The sequence below is a fragment of the Mus musculus genome, chromosome 1, assembly GCF_000001635.26.
Source record: "Mus musculus strain C57BL/6J chromosome 1, GRCm38.p6 C57BL/6J".
In the NCBI taxonomy this organism is placed as follows: domain Eukaryota; kingdom Metazoa; phylum Chordata; class Mammalia; order Rodentia; family Muridae; genus Mus; species Mus musculus.
The window spans coordinates 83,167,609-83,187,302 of NC_000067.6; the positions used below are offsets into that span (position 1 = coordinate 83,167,609).

Below are 19,694 nucleotides of genomic sequence, written 5' to 3' on the forward strand. Positions count from 1 at the left end.
AAGACAAGGAGTGCATCAGGGAGAAGCTGGGAAATGGTGGAAGTATGGTCATAACACATCGTATGCACCTCTCAAAGGACTAATAAAATGAGAAAAATGTCAATATCCACATTTTGCTGAAAAGATTATCATGCCAAAGGCTGTAAGTTTTCACTCTAAACTAGAATTTTCTTTCCTTAGAGCATTTTATGTCTTTAAGTTTATTTTGCAACTATAGAACTAGAGTCAGACTCCAAATCTTTACTATAATTATCTCCTGTTGTGGTGGGAGAATGTCAAAACAAACTATGGTAAATAACCCCTTAACTTCAGTGTTCTCCTGTGCTAGAAGGCTCTGGGAAGTTCTATCAGTCACTGAAAGCATTCCAAATGTTTTATTTTGTTTTTTTTGTTTGTTTGTTTTTATTTTATTCTAAGGTACTTATAAGTTACACAACAGATACTTGGGTGAACTGTGTAGGTTTTGCCAAGTGTTGCAAGACTGTATTGAGACAAATTCCCTCCAAAGTTGTGATACCAAGAAGGAACCTTAAAGGAGGAGCAGGGCTGGGAGAAGAGCCTTGTTTGTTTAGCATGATGGCAAGTCACCTACATGTCTTTAACTTAAGAGGTCTACTTCAGAGAACTGTAATTGTTTATAATTACAAGAAATGGTTAATGTATTGATGACAAAGCCAAGTAGTGCCAATGAAAGATAGACAAATTGATTGATGATAGCTAGACAGACAGATAGATAATAATTAGATAAATAGATAGACAGACAGACAGATAGATAATAGAGTGAGAAAGAAGAAAATGTCCTTGGACAGGGACTCTAACAGCCATTAGTGTTTACCAATAAAAAAGAGTAAAGGAACAAAGTCATTGGAAGAGAAAGAGGGAAAACATTTGCAAAAGCCCAAGGAAGATGTATTTGAGGTAGATGGTGTGAGCTTTGTGACTGGGTACCTCTGAGGTTTGCGAGTAGAAAGGCAAGAAGCACAATTTAAATAAGGTGTCTGAAGGCACATATTCAACCATGTACCACGTTCATGTGTTTAGCAAGTATCATGGTGGTCCTTAGGAAAATATTTGTGGTTGTGAGCTGTAGAATGAGGCACCCCACCTAAATCTTACCCCTTGAAAGTCATTTTTACTTGAAAGACTGACAGTAACTGAAGCTTTTTAGATTTGAGGCATTTGGCAGACATTTTCTTGAAAAATAACAAGCATGAACCTTCAAGTTTCTACTGAAAGCCTACGTATTTCTTGCCAATGACAAGATTTGAGCTTTCAAAGAAAAAAAAAAGAGGTTCAGAAAGCTTGTACCCACCACCATGATCCTGACAGTTTGCCAGCAGAGAGTTTTCTGATGACAGATTGGAGGTGCTGCGAACAGATGTGGTTACTGGAAGCTCGATGTTAGAGTCTGTGAACACTTCGAGGCTATGCATAATCTGAAGAGTGTTTTTACAGGTATGCCTACACAAAAACCCATGAAAAATGTGGATTTTAATGTATCTGTGGAGCAAAGAACTCACCAAAGCATCTGTAACAGCACAGTGCAGCTATCACTTGATAGTTGAATGAACTTTTAACGGTTAAGTTTCAGTATCATACTGATGAGCAGTGAAGAACCACCATCATTCGAAAGTTAAAAAACTGTTACATATCTGCATATGACCATCTTTTTCTTGTATTTCATCCAAAAGAGCATATGTGCAGTAGGAAGTTGAATGCTGAAGTGGGAGTGACATCACATCTGGCTTTAATTAGGCTGCTAGTTGAAGCTGTGTCTAGGACTGCTCTGCTGCTGTTCCCATGAGTTTCTATGGGGAAATACATGGCTAGGTTTTTGTTTTGTTTTGTTTTGCTTTGTTTTGTTTTGTTTTGTTCTTTAAAGTATACTGTCATGCTGGTATGTGACGAATCTGCTATAAAAACCACTGAAATGTTTTAAAGTTCTCAACTCTAACATGAAAACTATTACACACTAAAAGCATATTTATTGCCCCAAGGTGTCTGGAAATTGTAAGTTGCTCTTATGGCCCATGCTTGAGTTTGGAGGCACTGAAGCTCCCAGGGAGGAAGTACAGCCAGGCGGGCAATGCATGTGACCGGGATGTGACGAGGTCTCTGCTCTAGTCTCCTTTCTGTTGGGTGGGTTGAGTATCTTTGATTTCTAGGTGTTCACAAACACAGATAATGCATTTAGTCATCTTTATGACCGAGACAAATCACAAATATATTTTCTTCAAGTTATCACCCTTTTTGTCTTTTAAACTTTTCATTTGATTCATTTTAAGAAGTTCTGTTTAATAAGTCGGAGATTTTTTTCCCCACTTTTTTAGTCTGATATGTTCCTTTATAGTAATGTCTTACCACATTTTCCCCAATAATTATTTATTCACTTTACATCCTGATTGTGGTGCCCCCAGCCCCCCTCATGCAGCCCCTCCCCCACCACACTCTTCTCTTTTCCTCTGAGAAGGGGGAGGTTCCCTCTGAGTACCAACCCACCCTGGCACATTAAGTCACTACAGGACTAGGCACATCCTCTGCCACTGAGGCCAGACAAGGCAGCCCAGTTAGGGGAACAGGATCCACAGGCAGGCATTAGAGTCAGGGACAGCTTCCATTCTAGTTGTTAGGGGGTCTGCATGAAGACCAAGCTGCACATTTGCAACATACATGTGTGTGGAGCTATGTCTCTTTGGTTGGTGGCTCAGTCTTTGGGAGCCTCCAAGGATCCAGCTTAGTTGACTCTGTTGGTCTTCTTGTGGAGTCCATATCCCTTCCAGGTCCCTCAATCCCTCCTCTAAGTCTTCCAGAAGACTAACCTTGCTCCTTCTAATGTCTGACTGTGGGTCTCTGCATCTGTTCCTATGTTGAGAATTCTCTGTTTAGCTCTTTATGCCAGTTTTAAATTGGGTTATTTGGTTTGCTGGTATCTAACTTTTGAGGTCTTTATATATTTTGGATATTAGCCCTCTGTTGGATGTAGCATTGGTGAAGACCTTTTTCCATTTCATAGGCTGTCATTTGTCCTATTGATGGTGTCTTTTGCCTTACAGAAGCTTTTCAGTTTCATGAAGTTCCATTTATTAATTGTTGATTTTAGAATTTGAGCTATAGATGTTTTGTTCAGGAAGTTATCTCCTTTGCCAATGAGTTTAAGGGTATTCCCCACTTTCTGTTCTATTAGATTTAGTGTATCTGGATTTACATTGAGGTCTTTGATCCATTTGGACTTTGAGTTTTGTGCAGGGTAATAAATATGGATCTATTTGCATTCTTCTGCATGCAGACAACCAGTTAGACCAGCACAATTTGTTGAAGATTCTTCCTTCCTTCCTTCCTTCCTTCCTTCCTTCCTTCCTTCCTTCCTTCCTTCCTTCCTTCCTTCCTTTCCTTCCTTCCTTCCTTTCCTTCCTTCCTTCCTTCCTTCCTTCCTTCCTTCCTTCCTTCCTTCCTTCCTTCCTTTCTTTTTTTCTTTCCATTTTATGGTTTTGGCTTCTTTGTAAAAAGTCAAGTGTCTATAGGTGTCTGGGTTTATTTCTTGGTCTTTGGTTTGATTCCATTGATTAACTTGTTTGTTTCTATATCATAGCTTTTATTTCCATTACTTTTTAGTACAGCTTGAGGTCAGGGATGATGATTCCCCTCGAAGTTCTTTTATTGTATAGGAATCTTTTAGCTATCTTGTTTTGTTTTGTTTTGTTTTGTTTTCCATATGAAGTTGAGAGTTAACTCAAGGTCTGTAAAGAATTGTGTTGGAATTTTCATGGGCAATTCACTGAATCTGTAGATTGCTTTTGGTAAGATGGACATTTTTATTGTGCTAATTCTACTGATCCATGCACATAGGAATGCTTTCTGTCTTCTGACATCTTTCTCAATTTCTTTCTTCAGAGACCTGAAGTTCTTGTCATACAGGTCTTTTACTTGCTTGGTTGGAGTTACCACAAGTTATTTTTATATTATTTATGGCTATTGTGAAGGATGTTGTTTTCCTGATTTCCTTTTCTGATAAATATTGTTTGTATAAAGGAGGGCTACTTTTGTTGTTGTTGTTTTTGAGTTAATTTTATATCCATCCACTTTGTTGAATGTGTTTATCAGCTGTATTAGTTGTTGGGTAGAATTTTTTTTCTTAAGACACTTATGTATACTATCATATCATCTGTGAATCTCAATACTTTGACTTCTTTTCCAATTTATATCCCCTTGATCTCCTTTAGTTGTCTTACTGATTTAGCTAGAACTTCAGCTACTATATGAAGAAATAGGGAGAGAGTGGACAGCTTTGTCTTGTACCTGATTTTAGTAGAATTGCTTTAAGTTTCTCTCCATTTAATTTGATGTTGGCTATTGTCTTGCTATATATTGCCTTTAAATGTTTAGGTATGTGCCTTGTATCCCTGATCTTACCAAGATTTCTAACATGAACAGGTGTTAGATATTGTCAAAGGTTTTTTGAATATCTATTGTGGTGATCATGTGGTTTTTTTCCTTCAGTTTGCTTGTATGGTGAGCTACATTGATGGATTTTCACATATTAAACCATGCCTGCTCTTGGATGAGCAATGAGTTTAAGGGTATGACTTGATCATGCTGTATGATGTTTTTGATGTGTTTTTGGATTTGGTTTGTAAGTATTTTATTGAGTATTTTTACATCATTGTTGATAAAAGATACTGGTCTGAAATTCTTTCGTGGTTGAGTCTTTGTGTGGTTTAGTTATCAGGGTGACTGTGGCCTCATAGAACAAGTTTGACAATGTTTGTATTTTGTGGAATAGTTTGAGTATTAGTATTAGCTCTTCTTTGAGAGTCTGGTAGAATTCTGCACTATAAACATCTGGCCCTGGGCTTTTTTTTTTTTCTTGGAGACTTTTAATGACTGCTTCTATTTCCTTAGGGGTTATAGGACTATTTAGCTTGTTTGCCTGATCATGATTTAACTTTGGTAAGTGGAGTCTATCCAGAAAATTGTCCATTTCATTTAGATTTTCCAATTTTGTGGAGTACAAACTTTTGAAGTAAGACCTAATGATTTTATTGGGATTTCCCCTGTCTGTTGTTATGTACCCATTTTTATTTCTGATATTGATAATTTGTATATTGTCTCTCTGACTTTTAGTTACTTTGGCTAAGGGTTTGTCTATGTTGTTTATTTTTTCAAAGAACTAACTCTTGCTTTCATTGATTCTTTGTATTGTTCTCTTCATTTCTAATTTATTGATTTCATCCCTGAGTTTGATTATTCCCTGTCATCTACTCCTCTTGGGAGTGTTTGCTTCTTTTTTTCTCTAGAGCTTTCAAGTGTGCTGTTAAGTTGCTAGTATGAGATCTCTTCAATTTCTTTATGAAGGCACTTAGTGCTATGAGCTTTCCTCTTAGCACTGTTTTCATTGTGTCCCATAAGTTTGGGTATGTATATGTTTTGCCTTTATTTTCATTAAATTTCAGAAAGTAATTTCTTTCTTTATTTTGTCTTTGATCCAGTTGTCACTGAGTAGAAAGTTGTCAAGTTTCCATGAGTTTGTTGGCTTTCTGTTGTTTCAGTCCAACTTTAATCCATGGTGATCTGATAAAATGCAAGGGTTTATTTCAATCATCTTGTATCCGTTGCAGCTTGCTTTGTGACTGAATAGATGCTCAATTTTGGAGAAGGCTCCATGAGGTACTGAGAAGGTATATTCTTTTGTGTTTGGGTGAAATGTTCTGAAGATATTTGTTAGGACCATTTGGTTCATAACATCTGTTAATTTCATTATTTCTTTGTTTAGTTTCTGTTGATGCCCTGTCCACAAGTGAGAGTAGGGTGTTGAAGTCTCCCACTATTAATGTGTGGGGGTCCAATATGTGATTTAAGCTTTAGTAATGTTTCTTTTACAAAGGTGGGTGCCCTTGCATTTGATTCATAGATGTTGAGAATTGAGAAGTCATCTTGGTGGGTTTTTCCATTGATGAGTATGAAATATTCTTCTCCATCTTTTTTGATTACTTTTGGTTGAAACTCAATTTTATTAGATATTAGAGTGGTTACTCCAGCTTGTTTCTTGGGTCCATTTGCTTGGAAAATCCTGTTTCAGCTATTCACTCTGAGATAATGTCTATCTTTGTTGTTGAGGTGTATTTCTTGTATGCAGCAGAATGATGGATCTTGTTTCTGTATCCACTCTGTTAGCCTGTGTCTTTTTATTGGAATAAAATTTTATATTGTGAATTGAGTCTGTTGATGTTGAGAAATAATAAATTGGTTAAAGTCCAATGAGTGAATACACACACACACACACACACACACACACACACACACACACACACACATACATGCACACACACACACACAGACACAGACACACACAGACACAGACACACCTATATATAACTGAGCTGATATCTGTGATCTCTTAGGATGCAAGATATATGTCAAGGCCCTTCTGGCTTTTTTTTTTCCTGAGACAGGGTTTCCAGAGACTGTATTTCACTGGCTGTCCTGGAACTCACTTTGTAGACCAGGCTGGCCTCGAATGCAGAAATCTGCCTGCCTCTGCCTCCCAAGTGCACCACCACGCCCAGCCCCTTCTGGTTTTATAATCTCTGTTGGGAAGTCAGGTGTAACTCTGATAAATCTGCCTTTATATATTATTTGGCCCTTTTACCTTGCAGCTTTTGTATTCTTTCTTTGTTCTGTACATTCAGGATTTTGATTATTTTGTGACAATAGGATTTTCTTTTCTGGTACAATCTGTTTGGTGTTCTGTAAAATTCTTATACACTTATAGGCATATCTTTCTTTTAGGTTAGGGATGTTTTCTATGATTTTTGTTGAAGATATTTTCTGTGTCTTTGAGCTGGGAATGTTTTCTTTCTTCTATTCTTATTATTCTTAGGTTTGGTATTTTCGTAGTGTCACAAATTTTCTGGATGTTTTGTGTCATGAACTTTTTAGATTTAGCATTTTCTTTTTTTTTTTTCTTATTAGGTATTTTCCTCATTTACATTTCCAATGCTATCCCAAAAGTCCCCCATACCCTTCCCCCCACTCCCCTACCCACCCACTCCCACTTTTTGGCCCTGGCGTTCTCCTGTACTGGGGCATATAATGTTTGCAGGTCCAATGGGCCTCTCTTTCCAGTGATGGCCGACTAGGCCATCTTTTGATACATATGCAGCTAGAGTCAAGAGCTCTGGGGTACTGGTTAGTTCATAATGTTTTTCCACCTATAGGGTTGCAGATCCCTTTAGCTCCTTGGGTATTTTCTCTAGCTCCTCCATTGGGGGCCCTGTGATCCATCCAATAGCTGACTGTGAGCATCCACTTATATGTTTGCTAGGCCCTGGCGTTTTCTCACAAGAGACAGCTATATCAGGGTCCTATCAGCAAAGTCTTGCTACTGTATGCAACGGTGTCAGCGTTTGGAGGCTGATTATGGGATGGATCCCTGGATATGGCAGTCTCTAGATTGTCCATCCTTTTGTCTCAGCTCCAAACTTTGTCTCTGTAACTCCTTCCATGGTTGTTTTGATCCAAATTTTAAGAAGGGGCAAAGTGTCCACACTTTGGTCTTCGTTCTTCTTGAGTTTCATGTGTTTTGCAAATTGTAACTTATATCTTTGGTATTCTAAGTTTCTGGGCTAACATCCACTTATCAGTGAGTACATATCATTTGAGTTCTTTTGTGATTGGGTTACCTCACTCAGGATAATGCCCTCCAGGTTCAAGCATTTGCCTAGGAATTTCATAAATTCATTTTTTAAATAGCTGAGTAGTACTCCATTGTGTAAATGTACCACATTTTTTGTATCCATTCCTCTGTTGAGGGGCATCTGGGTTTTTTCCAGCTTCTGGCTATTATAAATAAGGCTGCTATGAACATAGTGGAGCATGTTTCTTTCTTATGAGTTGGAACATCTTCTGGATATATGCCCAGGAGAGGTATTGCGGGATACTCTGGTAGTACCATGTCCAATTTTCTGAGAAACCACCAGACTGATTTCCAGAGTGGTTGTACAAGCTTGCAATCCCACCAACAGTGGAGGAGTGTTCCTCTTTCTCCACATCCTCGCCAGCATCTGCTGTCGCCTGAATTTTTTATCTTAGCCATTCTGACTGGTTAGATTTAGCATTTTCTCTGATCAATGTATCAATTTCTTCTATTGTATCTTCTATGCCTGAGATTCTCTGCTCCACCTCTTGTATTCTGTTGGTGATGTTCTCATCTGTAGTTCTTGTTCTTTTCCCTTGATTTTCATATCTACAGACTTGCCTCAATTTGTGTTTTCTTTATTGCTTCTACTTCTATTTTCAGTGTTGAACAGTATTATTAATTCCCTTCAGTGTATGATTGTATTTTTCTATATTTCTTTATATTTCTTTGTTTCCTCATTAAAGGCCTCTATCATCTTCATAAGATTAGATTTAAGGCCATTTTTTTATGATTCAGGTGTGCTAGTATATTCAGTTCTTGCTATATAGCAGGATAGTTGGGCTCTAGTTGTGCCTTATTGCTCTGGCTTCTGTTGATTGTGTTCTTATGCTGGCCTTTAGCCATCTGGCTGTCTCTGGTGTTGGCTGACCTGGTAGTCCCTGATGGCAGAAGGCCTCTGGAAGTGCAGCTAGAGTTGTCCCAGGTGTCAGCAGGCTTCCAGGGATGTAGGCAGAGCTGGTAGTCCCGGATGGCTTTAGGTCTCTGATTTATCCCAGGTGGCAGCAGGCCTCCTGGGATGCAGGCAGAACTGTGGTCTAGGAAATGGAGTGCAGATCTGTAATTGCAGGTAGAGGTGTGGTCTGGAGGATGGAGCGAAAAGGGTACATCACAGACCTCTTGGCTGCTGGGCTTGCTGGACTACCCAGTGGGCTGGGGTTTGGGGCATGGGGAATCTCACCTGGTTGTCTCAGGTGGCAGCAGGCAGAGCTGTATCGTGGGGAATGGAGTACAGAGAAAACAGGGCAGAACTCATCACAGCTGGATTTGCTTGGAGAGGCTGGCAGACAGGGATCAGAGTGGGAATCTCACTTGGTGGTTCCTGATGGCTGCAGCCCTCCAGAATTGCAGGAAAAGTCATAGACTGGAGGATGAAGTGCAGAGAAGACTGGACAACCTCATGTCTTCCTGGGCTTGTCTGGAGACGTGTCTTGGCAGGGCACTGGGATCTCACATGGTTGTCCTAGGGAGCAGCAGGCCTCTAGGGATATAGGCCGAGCTGTGACCTCTGGAATAGCTTGCAGAGAGGACTGGGTAGAACTTGGATTTTTTCCCATTCTTATAAAACATCACAGGTGGATTTGTGATTAAGTATTAAAACATGCAGTATTTTATTAATTCTTTGAAGATTTAATGCACACATACACTCACCACACACACATATAGTATTTTGATTGCATTCATTTTTCCATGCCTCCTCCAGTGCCTCTCACACTTACCCACCCCTCAACTTCTTGTCTGTTCATGTATCAGAATGAATATGGGGTCATCCACCAAAGCACAGTTTGCCTACCAGGGACCACACCCTTAAAGAAAAACCATTCTCTTTCTGCCAGAGTCATCAACTGTCCCTAGCTCCTCAGGCAGGGTTGGAAATTGTGTTTATTCCCCCCTCAGTGCTGGAACGTTGCCTACCTTGGGAAGTCTTATGCCAGCATATGCAACTGCTGTGAGTTGGTTGAAACATTTTTTTTTTGTTGTTGTTAAGATTTTACTTTTGTTTTTAAGTCTGATTCCTCTGAAGCTGGGTTTGCAGGTGGTTGTGGAAACTGGGGACAGAATCAGTGACCTCTGCACAAGCTGTATGCATGCTGAACTGCTGAGCCATCTTTCCATCCCATGCTGAGACACTCTTTAATGATACTTCCTTTAAAATGTATACCAGACAATTGAAAAGTACCATTCATCTCAGCATTGGCATTTGCTATTGGCCTTTGCAAGTTCTCAGCATGATAAATGACTTTTTAAAAATAATGTATCCTGGATATTGGTATTTGTTGACTGTTGCTTCCTGGTTTTAGCACCAAGGTGTTATTATTAAGATTCTATCTAGAACATTTGTTTTTTTTAAAATATTTTTTATTACGTATTTTCCTCAATTACATTTCCAATGCTATCCCAAAAGTCCCCCATACCCTCCCCTACCCACCCATTCCCACTTTTTGGCCCTGGCGTTTCCCTGTACTGGGGCATATAAAGTTTGCGTGTCCAATTTGTTTTATCGGCTCATCACCTTGTTACTTATAGTAACATCGGCTGGTCCCTAGCTGTGGGGTTTAGTGCTGAGACAGTTTGCTCTCATGACCCTCAACGCTATCTCTGCACTCTGCTTTGCATTTCTGATGCTTTTGCAACTTCAGTGACGGGCTCAAAAGTCCATGTCTGCTGTTTCCAAGTGACCCCTTAGGTTAACTGCAGGAAACTCACACTGCCGCTAGCTGGAGGACAAGGACACAAGGCTTCTTGGGCACTGCTTCAGCGTGTGGTTGTGGACAGGTTTGGCACACGCCGGACTTGACCCTTTCCCTCTTAGGATGGATGCTATGGGTTGTCCTCCAATGATCAGCTTGGAGAACATGCTAGGAGTCCTCCTGGCTGCTGCTGGATTCCAATTCTAGCTTGGGCCCTGTGGTAGGGTGGGAACTGAGGGGCTGGAACTCTGTTGTGGCTGTTTCTGTCCACTGGGATGGAGTGAATGAGGTAGGACAAGGATAGCTTGGGGCTTCCAGTATGGCTGTGCTGTGGATGGTCACAGGAAGCCAAGCAGGAACACGAAGTGGGACCCAGGTATAGCCTCCTCTGTCCTCTCAGGGATGCTCTTCCACCAAGGAGGTTCTGTGTGACCTTCCTAAACTGTACTACCCACTAAGGACCAAGTGTTCATACTTGGGAGCTGATGGGAGACAGTTCATACTCAGATCACAGTGCCACACAAAATTGAAGACCGGATACCAGATCGTCAGCATCCTAGCACTCAGGAGGCAGAGCCTGGCAAACCTCTGATACTCTTTGGCAAGGCATTCTAACAGAATTGATGAGCTTGAGAGACACTGCCTTGAAAAAATACGGTAGAGAATAATAGACCTGACCTTGACCACCCCGCCCTTCGATATATGTGCTTTTGCAAGTGTGTGCACACCTTCTTTTGCATGGGTATTGTCTTAGTCAGGGTTTCTATTCCTGCACAAACATCATGACCAAGAAGCAAGTTGGGGAGGAAAGGGTTTATTCGGCTTACACTTCAATGCTGCTGTTCATCACCAAAGGAAGTCAGGACTGGAACTCAAGCAGGTCAGTGAGCAGGAGCTGATGCAGAGGTCATGGAGGGATGTTCTTTACTGGCTTGCTTCTCCTGGCTTGCTCAGCCTGCTTTCTTATAAAACCCAAGACTACCAGCCCAGAGATGGTCCCAGCCACAAGGGGCCTTTCCCCCTTGATCACTAATTGAGAAGATGCCTTACAGTTGGATCTCATGGAGGCATTTCCTCAACTGAAGCTCCTTTCTCTGTGGTAACTCCAGCTGTGTCAAGTTGACTCAAAACTAGCCAATACAGGTATATAGCCACATGGACATGTGCATATACCACACACAAATATAGACACAAAAAACATTAAAAATCTGAAAAGTAAAGGTGAGAGAGAGAAAAAAAGAACTCTTAATTGCATTAGCCTTTCCTGGGTTTTCTTTCTATCATGCTTGCTTATTTTACAGGAATTATGCTGGAATATGAAAAAGGTGGAGAATTAAAGACGAAATCCATAGATTTACTTGAGCTCAGTCCTAGGTAAGTGAGCCGTGTACTGCAGTGCGTGCTTCATACCAAAATCTTTCAGGCGAACACCCCAGTAAGGATATTGGCTGGGAGGATGCAACTTTATTATTAAAAACATAAAGGTCCTCACTCTGCCCTTGCTTCCCTTTTTTCATTTTTCTGAAGCAAGACTATTTTGAAAGATGATCTGGCTAGTCTAGAATAGCTTTTAGAATATATTGAAGACAGCGCGGCCAGCTTTCCCTATTTGTGTAGAATAGTCACAGCCAGCACACCAGTATTGATACATTGCCATCGACGCATCAAGTCCATTCTGTACTCAGGCTCTCGGAGGTTTGCTCTACTTGCCTTCTGTGTTCCAGGACCACAGCCAGGATCCCGTAGGTCACCCAGTCTTCATGTCTCCGTAGTTCCTGCCATCTGTATGGGTTCCCCAGACTTTCCTATTTGTTGGTAGCCTTAGCACTTCTGAACAGTACTGGCTACTGAGTTTCAAAGATGCAATCTAGCCTGTTGTTTCCTCAGTAAAGAAGGATTTCACAAAGCTGATGGACCATCAGAGAATGGGCAGAGGTTTGAGACCAGAGATCCCCTCCAGCTGAAGCTCTATGTGAGCCCAGAGGAGTTCTCCATAGGTTAAAGTACCCCGGATTCACAGTGTAGGAAACCCTATGCAAACCTCCATTTGCACAGGCGGAGCCAGCATGTCACATGGACCAGTAACATACTGGATCAAAAAAGCTACAAGCTTTGCATGGTCTTGGATTTCATTCTACCAGAAATAAGTCTCCTTGTTGTGTGTTCTGCCTCTTGACAGGAGCCCAGCCATTACTGGCACTTGTACTGTTCTGGGGGTTCACTCTCAGGTCCTCCTGTCTGTACGTGGGCACCTTTACCCACCAAGCCACCTTCCTGGCTCAAAATAACGCAATTCTTCGTGTTGTAAACATAGATGCAAATTTGACATGCAAGTGTTTGGGGTGAATTTCAGTACTGATGTCAACACCCTAGTAGGAGAGATCCAGCAAGCAGAGCCTCTGATCACAGCGTCCCGGACAAAGCAAGTCAGACTCCTAGTGCAGAGGCTTCAGGAGAAACTCAGACAGCATAGCGACCACAACTTCTACCTGTTTAAGGTAAGGTGTGCTTAGGGACATCAGAACCATGGCTGCTACCTTATCTGTTAAAGGCATGTGTATGAATACCAGGAAGGACAAACGGGTGCTTTCTGATTGCTCTTAAAAGTAATATCTTTTCTTAAAATGTAGGGTTTTTGTTTTGTTTTCTTTTCTTTTCTTTTCTTTTTGAGACAGGGTTTCTCTGTGTAGCCCTGGCTGTCCTGGAACTCACTCTGTAGACCAGGCTGGCCTTGAACTTTGAGATCCACCTGCTTCTGTCTCCTGAGTCCTGGGATGAATTGTGTGTGCCACCACCGCCCCAGCTATCTTTACTTTTTTTTTTTTCCTAGAAAAATACTTGTTTGTGGTTTTAGTATTCCACGTGTGTGTATTTTGCCAAGACTAACCCTTCAATAGGTATTGCTGAAAGCATGAGTGACTCTCAGAATCCCGACTCTCGAGAACTTCAGGAAGGACTTAAAGTAAATTGACTTCTCCCTTTTCCAGATTATTAAAATTGTTTTCTTTTTTTTTTTTTAGACTTATTTATTCATTATATGTAGGTACACTGTAGCTGTCTTCAGACACTCCAGAAGAGGGCGTCAGATCTTGTTACAGATGGTTGTGAGCCACCATGTGGTTGCTGGGATTTGAACTCCGGACCTTCGGAAGAGCAGTCGGGTGCTCTTACCCACTGAGCCATCTCACCAGCCCTAAAATTATTTTCTAGTTAGAGTACTTCCAAGAAGTTGTATTTCGTGATATGTCAACATTTTCCATTTTCTGCTTCATTGTGAACTAAACTGCAAGCCAGTGAATTGTTGACCAAATATGGTAGAAGTATGCTTTTTCCTCTTTATGTTTCTGAAAAAACTAGAAATATAACAAATGCATCCATGAAATTACTTAAGAAGAGCTGTTGAAACTAATTTAAGAATGTTCTAAGATTCTTTTCCTGTTATACTGAATTACCATTTTGTTTTAGGTATCGTCATCATCATCATTATGAAAGTCACATTTCTTATTTAGCAATTTAGCATTCATTGGTTCTACCTGACATAAGTATCCAGGTTCTCCTTGGTCTCCATCTAGTCAAGTTCCTAGAATGTGAGGCGCTTCATTCTTCATTTTCTCCAGCGGGTGGCAATGTTTTATCAGAAATATAAGCTGCGTAGCTACAGTGACCTGTAGTTTCTCATTCAAGAGAACATATTTGATAGCAAAAAGGAAGCTATTAGTAGTGTAGTTTAGAAGGAGATCTATCTGATGTTGACCCCAGTTAACCACTCAACAAGTCAGCTATTCAATTACTATATTTATTCAATGGCCATCTAGTTAGCAACCACTAGCTGATAGATATCGGAGGGGTTCAAAGATAAATGAGGCATTTTAGGATTAAAATTAATTAATAGTGCAGTATAAAATATAATTGAAACATATTTAAGGTTTTTTCTTATGTACACTGTTCAAATTTCCGTAGAAAACCATATGTAGTGTGTGTAAAACAGTGTGCCACGTGGAATCCTCTTCAGTAAGCTCAATTCATCTTAATAGTAAATTTGTATTGATAGAATGTGAGTCAGTTACTTCTTGCAATTGTCTGTGGCTACTGAGAATACAGTTTATCTTGATTTCCTAGTTTGTTTGGCTATTGAGGATCTTGTCCATTTACTACATATGACTAAGAATACATCAAAATTCACTGCTTGTTTGAAATTAAAATAGATACACTTAATTTGGTATGAGTCAAAAATAAATGGTGTTTTCTTCTGTTGAAGGTTCTCAGAGCACACATATTGCCATTGACCAACGTGGCACTCAACAAAGCAGGCTCCTGGTAAAGTCCTCTTGTTCATTTTAACTTCTGGCAATTAGGATGAGCATTTCTGAGGGTTTCTCCAATAGTTCAGTTTGTTACAGGCCTAATGGGACCAGCCCTTGGATATCCTGATTCTGCTAACTGCGGAGGAGAAATGCAAGCACTTGTTCCCACTTGTCCGACCCAAGTTTTCTATGTGTTTATCTACTATTGTGTGACAGGCACCCAGAGTGCTACAGTCCAGGAGACCTGAGCAGACTATGTGGGTGCCGGGCTCGTTGCCTGGCTACAGGAGCTGTCAATCAGAGGCAGCACCATGGCTACCTGGGATGGGTTGGTTCAAAAAGGGCCTTTTCTATCTAGCTTTGTGGTTTGGTGTACAATGCCTAGAATCACCAATGCTGTGTTCAGAGAATGCTCTGCTCAGCTTCGGATCTGAAGGTCTGGTTAGGAAAGTTGAGAAAAAAGGATGGTTCTCAAATACGGGCATTCAAGTATGCGTTATCAGTTCACTGGGATTGCTATAATAAAATAGCCCAGGCCAAACAGCTGTCAAGCAGACATGCATTTTTATACTGCAGAATGTAATTACAGAGAGTGTAGAGTGTAGGGGAAGAGGGTGAACAATAGAGTCTGAAGTTATGATCCAACAACTGGAAGTATTGTCCTAATCACATTGCAGAATTTGAAGTTTCACAGAAGTCATTATAATGTACACTTTAATTGTATAAGAATATAATAGGAATAGATTTATGGTTTTTTTAGTAGGTTTTTAAGTCAAAGAATTTGAAACTGTTCATTGTACTGAATGTATGATTTCCAATATTAAAAGGAATATCAGGGGATAATAAAGGAGTTATCTTGTAGGAAAACAATAACAAACAGAAAACCAAAACCAAGGTATCTACGAGCACAATGCCTGCCATGCTCACCACGCCCTGCAATGTTGATGTTCCCCGTGTTAGCTTTATCACCGGAAGCTATGATCGGACCTGCAAGGTGTGGGACACGGCGTCTGGAGAGGAGCTGCACACCCTGGAGGGCCACAAGAATGTGGTGTATGCCATAGCCTTCAACAATCCTTACGGGTATGTCCATCCATCCCTTCATCTGCTCACCCCTCCATCACTCATTCCCCCCACCTACTGGTTGATTAAGGGAAAAAGGAGGATTGTAATTTACTGCTCTTCTGCAGTGGGAAGTGGTTCTTACTGAAGAGCGAACTGTTCTGGCTCTGGGGAGAGTGACACTCATCTGCCATGTAACTTGGCTTCTTTCATTTATAGATGAATATTTTGTTTTTCGGGGCAGAGGAAAAATATGCAAATAGTAATATGCTAAACAACAGTGCCAAGAAGAGTGGAGGCCCCCTTTAGGCCAACCTCTGGGTACCCGGCTCCGCACACTAACAGGGTCCTCTTGTCTTACTCACCACCCATTTCAGATGCCCATGACACCATGGGTGTCTGCAGTCACCAGGCACCCCATCACTGTGCCTGCCTCTTCTGTGGTGAGATTCTGAGCTCATCAACAGGTCCACAAGTCTGTGCTTTCAACAATCATGCTTGTGGAAATTACCAGTGAATTCAACTACACAAAGTATCTTTAGTAATTTAAAAAAAAAAGAAGTATTGCCTACACCAATGAGGTGCAAAAATGAGAAGAGAGGTCCTGTCTTCTAGGAAAGCAGATAAGGAAAGTGTTTGAGAAGTTCCCTCCCAAGTAAGGTTGTGGGTAAGACTCAGCGGATTCTGTCCTTCCAGTGGATTTAAATCCTTTAAGTTTCTCGTACTATTTAAAAATTTAAAATATATGTTCAATTTAGCTTTTTAATTTCAGTTTTTAAACCACACACAGACATAGACAGAGATAGACAGAGAGAGACAGAGAGAGTGGGGGAGGGGAGGGAAGAGGGAGGGAGGAAGGGAAGAGGAGAGAGAGGAAGAGAGGGAGGGAGGGAGGGAGGGAGGGAGAAGCCAAGGTGCTCATGTGTAGTTCAGAGGACATTTCCCGGGATTCACTTATCTTACCACGTGGGGGCCCAGAGACCAATCTCAGGCCATTGTGCTAGGCAGAAGGTCCCTTCACTCACATAAGACCCATCTCTCCAATTTTTCTCATCCCATTTCAAAGAAAACAAAGCTAAAGAGTGTGGGAATTCAGTCAGGTTTTCAGCACAGGTGATTAATTTACTGACCCAGGGTCAGTTTAATGACTTCAGAGTCCTTGGCTCTCTGTCACAAGAGTGCCACACTAGTGTATATATTTGAGAAAAATTTGAAGATTGTGGCTGTTGTTGTTGTTTTTGTTTCACAACTGATCCCTCCAAATTATTTTTTGCACTAATGAAGACAGTTTGAGGAATCTGGCTCAAACTTCAAATCTCAAATCTCTCTCTCATGTGTGTGTTATGTGTGCTTTAGAAATTGAAATAAAAAAAAGTAAGTTTGAGAAATCTACTATGTCTCTTTCTGGCAACTAGAACACAGCAGTAAGTACTTGAAGGCTAAGGGGAGGGGACCAGGGAGATTTCCCCTGGCTTGGGTGTCTTTAAAGGTAACTCACAGGATGCCTAGCCCTGCCTTCAGAAGCCTGATGACCATACCAGGATGAGGGAGCAGCACCAGCTTTGGCTTTTAAGCTGGTGATTCGCCCGCTTCCCCATAGCCAGTGTGTGTCTGCAGTGACTTTTTCCCCCAGCAGGGCGCAGGAATGGGGTCAGCAATGCTGTGGGGTCACACTCTCTCCTGCAGGACTGGACTGCTCACAGAGGCTTGTGAACACGAGAGTGGGACAGTGAATGTGCCTTCCACAAGGCTTGCTTTGGCAAACTGAAATGAGTCAGAAGCCCACCGAGGAGGCAGGGGACCCTTAGTCCTCACAAGGCATGGAGCCTTCTTTGACAGAGTGGCAGAGGGTGGCAATGGAGTCTGTGACATTGTTTGCACTTAGAGTTTTACATCCTAGTTAAAACAATAGATGTGGGTTTCTTCTGTCATTGTGTCTTTTGAATCACTCCCCAAACACCTTAAGTATGATATGATAGTACACTCAGCGTAAGTGGGCACGGTGAACACATTAACTAGTATAATTAAATAGCAGAGAATTGACTGTGATGCATACATTTTATAGTATAATGAAATTTTTATAGTACTTAATTAAACTAACTTGTAGAAATGAAAAAGTATTGAAATCACAAGTGATACTGTTTTAATACTGTGTAATGTCTCATTTTACCGCATGTTCTTACTGTCTATTTAACTGGCATGATAGTCTTGTGTTTGTGAACAACATTTTGTAGAGACAGGCATATATTCTGGTGGTTCTATTGAATTTTACCTATGCCTTGATGAAAATCCACATGTCAAATTATAAAAAGAGTTGTCTCTGCCTGATGATTTATTTATGAGCTAAAGTACGGTTTTCCTTAGCACATCATTACATTTGGGGTTCAGAGAATGCACCTGAGATATCTATCAAAGAATAAGGCGGAGTGTGTATGTGTTTGTACCCACACATTCGTGTCTAAGTTGGTGCAGTGTATGTGTGTGTGTGTGTGTGTGTGTGTGTGTGTGTGTGCATGAGTTATGTGTGTGTGTGCTCACTTAGTGTTTGTGTGCTTTATAAGGTTGAGGGTAATTTTTGACTCAATACTGTAATTCTTCAATCACTGAGCTATTATAACATAATTATCTTTTATGATATGATGTCGTAAAGATATATAGAACAGTTTGTCACTGAATACAAATTGGCCAGGAGATAAGGCACCTTGAGATTGGTGCATTTGAAGGGCAGAAAGGCTGGCAAAATGGACTGAGATACCTCTCAAGGCTTCGAGCTCATGTTGAGTGAGAGTTAAAAAGCAGCAGGAAGTGGAGGCAAAGTGTCTTGATGCCCTGGAGCCTGATTGGCCTAGAGTGCCAGGAAGCTATTGGGCATCCTGTGGCTGCTCACCAGGATGAGCCGCCATTGTGCACCTACAGAAAGGTCCTTGCTTCACCCTGTCAGAGTGATTGCAGATGCGGTGACTGGGTGGCCTGGGACCAGAGGAAAAAGGCAAGACATCAGCGTTAGTCTGGACAAATGTAAGTTCTGTGCCTGTCGTCCCGAACACTTATGACTTTCTTTAGTATGTGTGATTTGGGACCTATGACCTGGCCCTTACACTTTAAAAAGTGAGCTTATAGCAGGATAACGTGTGATGACAATGTAGGGCTGAGGATGTCATTCAGTGGTCGGACACTTGCTCAGCATAGGCGAGAGCCCAAGCTCGGAAAAGAAAAGTGAAAACACTGGAGAAAGAACAGAAAACAAATATTTAAGATTATAAAATAAAATGAAATAGAATGTCAAGCACAGTGGTGCATGTCTAGAGTCTCAACACTCTGGAGGCTGAGGCAAGAGAGTCCTGAGATTAAAGCCAGCCTAGACTGGCTTTACTCAAGTTACGTAGTTATGTCATGAGATTCTGTTTGAAGCAAACCAAAGCAAAGCAAACCAAAGAACCACAACAGATAATCCAACTAGTGGATTTTATGAAAGAGGTAAATGTGGATGGGGGTAAAATGAAAGATTTCAGTACCAAGATTAAGTGCTAAGATAATCAGGCTAACCTCTTTGTGGCCTTTGAGTAAGGGCAATACGGTACTAAAGTCAACACAATCTTTTGTTTGAAAGGGACTCAGGTCTTTGAGTGTGTATCCAAGATGTGTATTTCAGGTATGTTTTTTCATATAAAGTCTCTCATTAGCCTGGAGTTTGCTGAGTAGACTGGGCAGACTGGCCCAAAGCCCTAGGGATTGGCCCGTTCTTACCCCCTCAGAAACACCTCTTCCACCATGCCTGGATGTTTCTAAATTTTTTTTATTAGGTATTTTCCTCTGTTTCTAATTTTTTTTAATTTTAATTTTTAAATTATGGGTATAAGTTCGTGTGTGTGTGTGTGTATGTGTGTGTGTGTGTGTGTGTGTGTGTGTATCCACACACGCACATGTGGACATAGTATTTCTGGA

The 19,694-nt window shown here is 41.0% G+C and overlaps 1 protein-coding gene across 10 annotated transcripts in view; it reads left to right on the top strand.

Moving 5' to 3' along the window:
• The window catches only part of Daw1 (dynein assembly factor with WDR repeat domains 1), a 50,836-nt gene that overhangs the window by 7,867 nt on the left and 23,275 nt on the right, over positions 1 to 19,694 (top strand). For 5 of the 10 annotated variants that reach the window (XR_373545.3, NR_164165.1, NM_001372243.1 and 2 more), the window contains exons 2-5: positions 11,685 to 11,757; positions 12,698 to 12,881; positions 14,642 to 14,700; positions 15,648 to 15,770. Coding sequence is in view for 6 of the 10 variants with exons in the window: in NM_001372243.1 (NP_001359172.1) it covers positions 11,685 to 11,757; positions 12,698 to 12,881; positions 14,642 to 14,700; positions 15,648 to 15,770 (439 nt within the window). In the remaining 4 variants the exon portion in view is untranslated. The remainder of the gene's footprint in view (positions 1 to 11,684; positions 11,758 to 12,697; positions 12,882 to 14,641; positions 14,701 to 15,647; positions 15,771 to 19,694) is intronic. The other 5 variants (NM_001372244.1, NM_027725.3, XM_011238711.3 and 2 more) reach the window with 3 other exon arrangements.